The sequence below is a fragment of the Psammomys obesus genome, unplaced genomic scaffold (genome assembly GCF_907164565.1).
Source record: "Psammomys obesus unplaced genomic scaffold, mPsaObe1.curated_primary_1811, whole genome shotgun sequence".
NCBI lineage: Eukaryota > Metazoa > Chordata > Mammalia > Rodentia > Muridae > Psammomys > Psammomys obesus.
The window spans coordinates 3,925,736-3,933,392 of NW_026590663.1; the positions used below are offsets into that span (position 1 = coordinate 3,925,736).

General features: G+C 40.1%; 1 protein-coding gene across 1 annotated transcript in view; it reads right to left on the reverse strand.

Annotated features, from left to right (window-relative positions):
* Window positions 1-7,657, reverse strand: part of Iqub (IQ motif and ubiquitin domain containing) — a 61,590-nt gene that overhangs the window by 27,748 nt on the left and 26,185 nt on the right. Inside the window, exon 7 of the mRNA XM_055608203.1 lies at window positions 5,820-5,995. Coding sequence (XP_055464178.1) covers window positions 5,820-5,995 — 176 coding nt within the window. The remainder of the gene's footprint in view (window positions 1-5,819; window positions 5,996-7,657) is intronic.

Here is a 7,657-nt window from a genome sequence, read left to right on the forward strand (position 1 = left end):
CTAGGGATAACCTCTTACAGCAATTTCTTCACGTAGTTTGGTAAAATACACCCAAAATATTAAAACCAGAAACCCACTGGTGACCATTAACTTAGATGTCATGAACTAAATTCATTTACTTCAGTCAATCTGTCTCTTCTTAATGCCTGACAACCCGGAGAAGTCAGTGTTCAATGTGGTAAATTACAAGTTAATTAATGATTTTTAAAAAGTTTTCTATTATTATTATTATTATTATTATTATTATTACTGATATTATTATTTACAAATTATTCACTTTGTATCCCAGTTGTAGCCCTCCACCCCAATTCATCTCCTCCTGGTCCCAGCCTCCCTCTTTTTTCCCTATCCCTCTTCCCTAGTCCACTGACAGGGGAAGTCCTCCTCCTACTTTCTGACCATAGCCTATCAGGTCCCATCAGGACTGCCTGGATCCTCTTATTCTGTGGGCTGGCTAGGTCTCCCCACCAGGGAGAAGTGATCAAAAAGCAGGCCACTGAGTTCATGTCAGAGACTGTCTCTTCTCCTCTTTTACTAGGGAACCCACATGGAGACTAAGCTATCTTTGGGCTACATCTGACCAGGAGGTCTATGCATGGTCTTTGACTGATGCATCAGTCTCCTCTGTAACCCCTGGGACCTGTTTTTTTGTTTTGTTTTGTTTTTTGTTTTTTTTTTTTTTTTCCTTTCTCAATCTCTTTGTGTGGCTCCTGTCCCCTCTGGGTCCTTTTATATCCCCCTTCTTCCATAAGACAACCTTCTCTCCGTCCAAAATTTTGGCTGAGTCTCTGCATCTGCTTTAATCCCCTGCTGGGTGGAGTCTTTTAGAAGACATCTGTGGTGGGCTCCAGTCCTGTTCCCTCTCTTTTACCATTTCCACTGTCTATCCTGTTTGCCTTTCTCAATGAGGATTAAGCATCTTCCCTAGGGTTCTCCTGGTTGTTTAGCTTCTTTAGGTCTGTAGATTTTAATATGTTTATCATATATAATATGGCTGATATCCACTTCTAAATGAGTCTATGTATCATGTGTGTCTCTCTGCTTCTGGGTTACCTCACTCAGGATGATTTTAACGACTCTGAAATTCCATCTCACACCCATCAGAATGGCTACGATCAAAAACTCAAGTGACAACACATGCTGGAGAGAATATGGAGAAAGGGGAACCCTCCTCCATTGCTGGTGGGAATGTAAACTTGTACAAAAATTTTGGATATCAATCTGGGGCTTTCTCAGAAAATTAGGAATAGTGCTTCCTCAAGATCCAGCTGTACCACACCTGGGCATATATTGGAAAGATGCTCAACCATACAACTAGAACATTTGCTCAACTATGTTCATAGCAGCTCTATTTGTAATAGCCAGAATCTGGAAAAAAACAAGATGTCCCCAACCGAAGAATAGACACAGAAATTGTGGTACTTTTACACAATGGAATACTACTCAGCAATTAAAAACAAGGAAACCGTGAAATTTGCAGGTAATTAATGCTTTTAAAGGTCCTTACAGTGAACTTTTTTTTAATTAAGAATGAAAACTGTAGCAACTTTTAGTTAATTTTTTGATTACAACAACAAAATCATGAGTCATTATTCAGAAAAATCATATGTTCAGTATAAAATTTAAAAAAATAAAATACTGTTTCACTAGATCGCAGTCATTGCACTAAATAAGTTTAGGCTGAAATGAGATATCAATCTTTATTCTCCAAAGTTATTCCTCAATGATAAATGAGGAAATTTTTGCTATAAATATCTAGAGTGTTGTTGAAGATAAACGTAGCACTGTGCCTCTGCTTCTCTCCTGTTAACATCGACAATAACTGTGACCTTGACTGACTTCTGGGATTAACTATAAACAGCTTCATCAGCAATCAAAAAAAAAAAAAAGTCCTGCAAAATAAGTAAGTGGCTTCAGCATCTGTGAAATGAATACTGACCCCTCCTTGATGCTAGTGACAATGTCAGGCATGAGGGTGTATACTGGATGGACAGACATGGAGAAGGTCAGACCTGGCATAGCCATTCCCTCCTAAAGTCTGCATCATTTACCTGCTTTTCTAGACATTTAGTACAGCTTCAAATGCAGAAACATACTTTAGATGAACTTGTGGAAGAGTACTGCCAAGATGTCAACTTGCCTGTTGGGAACACAAAGCCAACTGTTGTTCTAATTTCTCTGCCTTTGCCACCTTTCAGGCCTACATGCACATGAACAAGCGCACTGCACGTCCACACAAGCACTTTGCACTTAATGTTTTGTTTACTTAACAATAAAATCGAATAATCCCATCCCTGCCCTTCAGCTGTCTCCTCAGTCTACTTCCCGGGACAATATTCAAAATCTACCTCCACTTCCTCAGCCTTCCCACCATGCCCCTCTCAGGACCCATCTCCATATATTCAGTCCTTCAAGGCTTTTAATTCTACTTTTTATGAAGTATATGGAATTCAAAACCAGATCTTTCTCACAGAAATGATTTTTTAACAATTCGAATCATATAAAAAAACATCTTCTTAGCATGTCATTCTTCACAGGAAAAGATGATGATAATCAGCTCAGTCTAGAATCAGTTTTATATTTGGGTTTTGATCCACTGAAGGACTCTGCATATATATAATTTCAAAAACTGCCTAGAGGCAATGATAGATTTGAAGCCAAAGTAGCAAAGTGTTTAATATATAAACAAAAAAAGATGTTGAGTAAGTGCTTACAGTAGAAGTTAGACTACCTTACGAGGAATAGAAAGAAGCCAGGATAACACAAAAGGAAAGTCCTGAAGAAGACAAGTTTCAAATAAGGATGGATGCGCACTACCTGTGTTTCTTGTCCATTGGTACCCAGAAGACCCCATCTCTTGCAAACACCCTGTCTGCAACAGGTCCTTACCATCACTACGACTAAAAGACAGGTGAAGTCACAGTTCCCAGTCATAACACAGGTGCAAGATAAAGCACCTTGTTGAAGGGATAAATTAGTTCAAAATATGATTGTGAGAAATAGTATACTAGTCATTTTTCTATTGCTGTGAAGAGACATTGTGACCAAGGCAACTCTCATAAAAGTGAGCATTTCATCATGCACTGGCTTATGGTTTCAGAGGTGAAGTCTGCCATCATCATGGTGGGCAGCATGGCATGATGCTGGAAAAGTAGATGAGAGCTGTGTCCTGATACTCAAGCACAGAAGCAGAAAGACTGGGTGGGCCTAGCATGGGTTTTTTGAAACCTCAAAGGTCACCCTACTCCCCCATTACACACTTTTTCCAACAAGGCCACACCTCCTAATCCTTCTAATCCTATAAAAGAGTTCCACTCCCTGGTGACTAAGCAATCAAATATATGAGCCCATAGAGGCCATTCTTATCCAAACCACCACAAATATAAATATTTGCAATATGGAATTTACAGCATTATTGTCTGGTCATATTTTCCTGACTTCCTCCATAAACAAGTATTGATAATCTTCGTAAGGAATGGGTAAGGGTATGAGGACATACAGATGAAACATATCTCTCACATTAGGAACATCATAATTGGTCAGCTGAGTGTGGTACTGCTCAAGCAGAGGCAATTGGATCTCTATATCTTCCATATCCGCCCACTCTACATAATTGGGTGCAAAGGCCAACCAAGGCTATAGAGCAAGACCTTGTCTTAAAAGAATCTTGAAAGGCTATCACAACCTAGAAATCTTGAAGGGCTATTATCACCTATTTATTAAGTAAATAAAATCTATTTATTAAGTAACCTATTTATTAAGTAAATAAAAACATTAAATACAAAGTGTGTGTTTGTGTGAGTGAGTGAGTGAGTGTGTGTGTGTATATGAGAGTGTGTGTGTGAAAGGTTGTATGGGCAGGTTATGATATTAAATACAATAAAATTAGGCTATGATAGCCTTTCAAGCTTTTCCTTTTGAGACAGGGTGTTACTATGTAGCCTTGGTTGGCTTGCACCTTGTTCTGTATACCCGGTTAAGTTACATACAATTAAAAATAACTCTGTATAAAGTCAGAGGTGAGAGCGAGTCTCAGGAGAGTAATGGGCACAATATAAAGGAAGAGGGGTATTAACCGTTCCTTCTCTCAAAGAAGGGGAGCATTCAGAGAGAGTGGCTGACAAGAACATGGGAAAGGAAACCTCACACAGAAGTATATCAGATGCAAAAGCACCAGAAGTACATGGTCCTTCCAGAGACACACAAGCAACTGAGCACAGCTGGAGCAGAGTAGGTGTGGGTGATGGTAAGACGACGATTGGGTAAGGGAGCTATGCAAACAGGTGCATTAAAATCCATTAAAAAGAAGTGATAAAACCATTGCTCCTGCAAAAATGTACAGAAGGACAAGATCCACACGTGCCCAGTGAGATCTTCCCAGCAGTCAACTAGATGATGGAACAGAGTGCTGAGAACTTAGACTGGAGATAATGGCCTCATGTGGAAACAAAATAGCCCAGACGAGAAGGCTATTCAGATTCATTTAAATGAGCATTCCTTATAACATACACAAGACAAGAAAGGCAACCCTATCTCATAGTGATTTCCCTGGGAAAATAGGGAGGGAAAGGAAAGGCTATGGCCTCCCATCTTCCTGGTATCAGGAGGCTTACGAAGCATTCCAATCAGACTCAGATATCAGCAGTTCATGTCTTTGCCTGCATGGCCTATTTGACACAGGCAACATCATCAAGATGCAGAACAGAGCCAGTTTCCCTCCAGTCAATGAGAGCAGGTTTGAAAATGAACATACATGCAATTAGGGGAGAATAAGTCAAGAGCAAAAGAAAGGTTGGTGGGCAGCTGCAGAAGTCAGCAATAACTTCGTGTTTCTGTCGAGAGCAATAGTTCTCAACTCTCCTAAGGCTTCAACCCTTTAATAGTTTCTGTTGCGAACAGCCCATCTACAGCAAGTGAGTAGATGAGTTAGGGGCTCGTGTGGAGGTGAGAATGACAAAAGGGAGGGAGGTGATGTGACTTTGAGTCACCACATCACTCTGAGGTGCACTCCTGGGATCTGTGAAGGGCAGAAAACGGTAGCAATTGGATGCATAGTTTAAAGTTCCTAGGGATCTAGAATGAAACCAGAGCTAATATGAAAGCCAATTACAACCTGAAACCAAGTAGAGGAATACACAAATGAGATGGCAGAATGGCTTTTAAAGTAATTTTTTTAAATGCAGTTTTAAAAACAGGTACTAAAATAACAAGAGCCACACAAGTAGAATCACTACGAGCAAGTGACGTAGAAAGCGATCCTTTCCTTCTGGGTGAATTAGCCCTTAACTGTCTGGAAAGAACAGTTTATGAAAGGAAACTTGTTACTATGGAAACAGGCTTTCAATATCAAACAGGAAGCTTGACCACAAAAGGGTAATTACTTTAGATTTCCTCTTAGTTTTATGTTTTCTTGCATTTCAATGACTGCACACCCATTGGTCAGAAACGCCCAATGGGCGAGGGCTGAGGGGAGCCAAAGGATAGGTGAGGGTCTCCAGCTAAGTCCCCAGACGTTCTGGGCTTTACTGCTTTGCAATATCAGAGTGTGAGACTCCAAACTCAAATAAGTATTCCAACTTTTCCCCCATGGAAAAAATGTCCTTAGTCAGGAGCAGGAGAATCTCGTGTTCTCTGTCAGTCTTCATTTGAGGGTACAGTTCGAGTCGTCAGCTGTATGAAAAGAGTAAATATATCATATTTAAAGAAATATCAAAATGTCAAAATATTATGGAAGTCCTTATGGTATCGGTCTCTCCTTTAGTTTATTATTCCACATTGTCAATCTCAGAGCACATTTGTGCTAAAATAAAGTCACTAACCTTATCCAGAAAGGCATGCAGAGCTATTTCCTGGCGTTCCATATCAGCAGCCTGCCTGTGCCTCCCAATGGAGGCAATTATCTGTGTCTCCTTCTCCAAAAGTTCGCACAGAGCAGCCTTCCTTTCAGCTTGACTCAAATACTGGTCAATTTGTGCAAGTTCTTCTTGCCGCCAAACTAAAGGAATGACATGAAAAGCTCTTGAGTTGTCAAAATTCACTGCTTTTAAAAGAGAGAGAGAGAGATTTGTTTTTATTTTTAATGGTGGCTGTGTGGGTGTGCACGTGAGTAAAGATGCCTGGGAGGCCAGGTGTGTCAAATCTCTTTGGAGCCAGAGCTACCGCTGGCTGTAAGCCGCCTTATGTGATTGCTGGGAATCAAATTCAGATCCCTGTTCACCAACACGCAAAACAGCTTTGTCACACTCTTAACTCAAGGGTGTTAGGGTTCCTCCCGCAGCCTCTTTCAGTGACTTTTTCATCGTGTACCAGTCGCACACCATCCTCTGACCTCCTCTGCTCTTTCTCCCTGTTCTTCGTCACTTCCTGTGCCATCTTAGCACCTGCGTCTCTGAGGACCCACACTAGTAGCTCTATCGAGAACAGTTCGCATGACTTATCACGTTTATTGCATCACTGTCTATTTCTCACGAAACCCTGAATCACATCACCAAATTTTAAGGAGTAAACTTTATAGAGCATTTACTTCGTAATCAAACCGATGCATTATGCTGTGACAAGCTTTAAGTTATTTTAAAGCACGGGTCACTATAAAGATGAGGCTGCATGAACATATCCCAAGATATGTCATAAAATTCCAAAGAGCAATAATTTAGTGAACTCATCATATCTAAATATCGACCTATATCATTTATGAATTTATGAATTCATTTATGAATTTCTACATCAAACCTCAAACTTAAATCAAAATTTCTAGGCGCAGATATGTTTTAGGTAGAGGTTCTGTTCAAATCCTTATGCAAACTAAATTTGGGGAGGAATATTCTTTTTCATTTCACATTTCAAAAATGTCAGGCTTACACTGGCAGAAGCATAAGATAGGAAATGACCTTAGAAATTAAATTGCTCAGTCCTACATTTGATCACGCATCCTCCTCTCAGTGGCTTGGACAGGAATAATTTGTCTGCCGCAGAACCAATTTCATGAGCTACATTCCATCCCTTTGGGCAGCTGAAGGTAGTGTCATGTCTCTTTTACATTTTCCCTTCTTGAAACATAAACACTTTCATTTCTAAATTGTACATTGTATGACATAATTTCCTCTCACATCTTGGTCAACCTTTTTCTGTTTCCTATCACTCAAAATAAACTGCCAAACTTCTGTCAAGACAGAACCTTCTGCGCAACCTGCCACACGTGCTCCTGACTCAAGCGACAAAAAGTATGAAGAGAGAAACAGATATGTGAAGCAGCAATAGAGATAAGAAAGGAACTTGATGTACCAATAGCGTGCAGATCTCCCAGGAGATATAATGAAGATTTGGGTGAATAAATTGAAAATAAACTGTCCCCAAGATATGCAAGCACTGTCCCCAAAACAATTAGTGTTCTCTCAGAAAGTGGGTCTCATAGAAGAAGGCTGTAAGTCTCAGTTTCCTTGAATGGGAGCTAGAGGGAAGGGCAGACTTTGAAACCATTTGATAGTAACCATGCCAAAAAAAAAAAAAAAAAAAACCTAAAGAGAATGTTTTAAATTAAAGTTGAAAACAGTGGTAACTGTGTTGGTTTGTACAGGAAGGAAAGAAGGAAGGAGGGAAGGAAGGAAGGAAGAAAGGAAGGAAGGAAGGAAGGAAGGAAGGAAGGAAGGAAGGAAGGAAG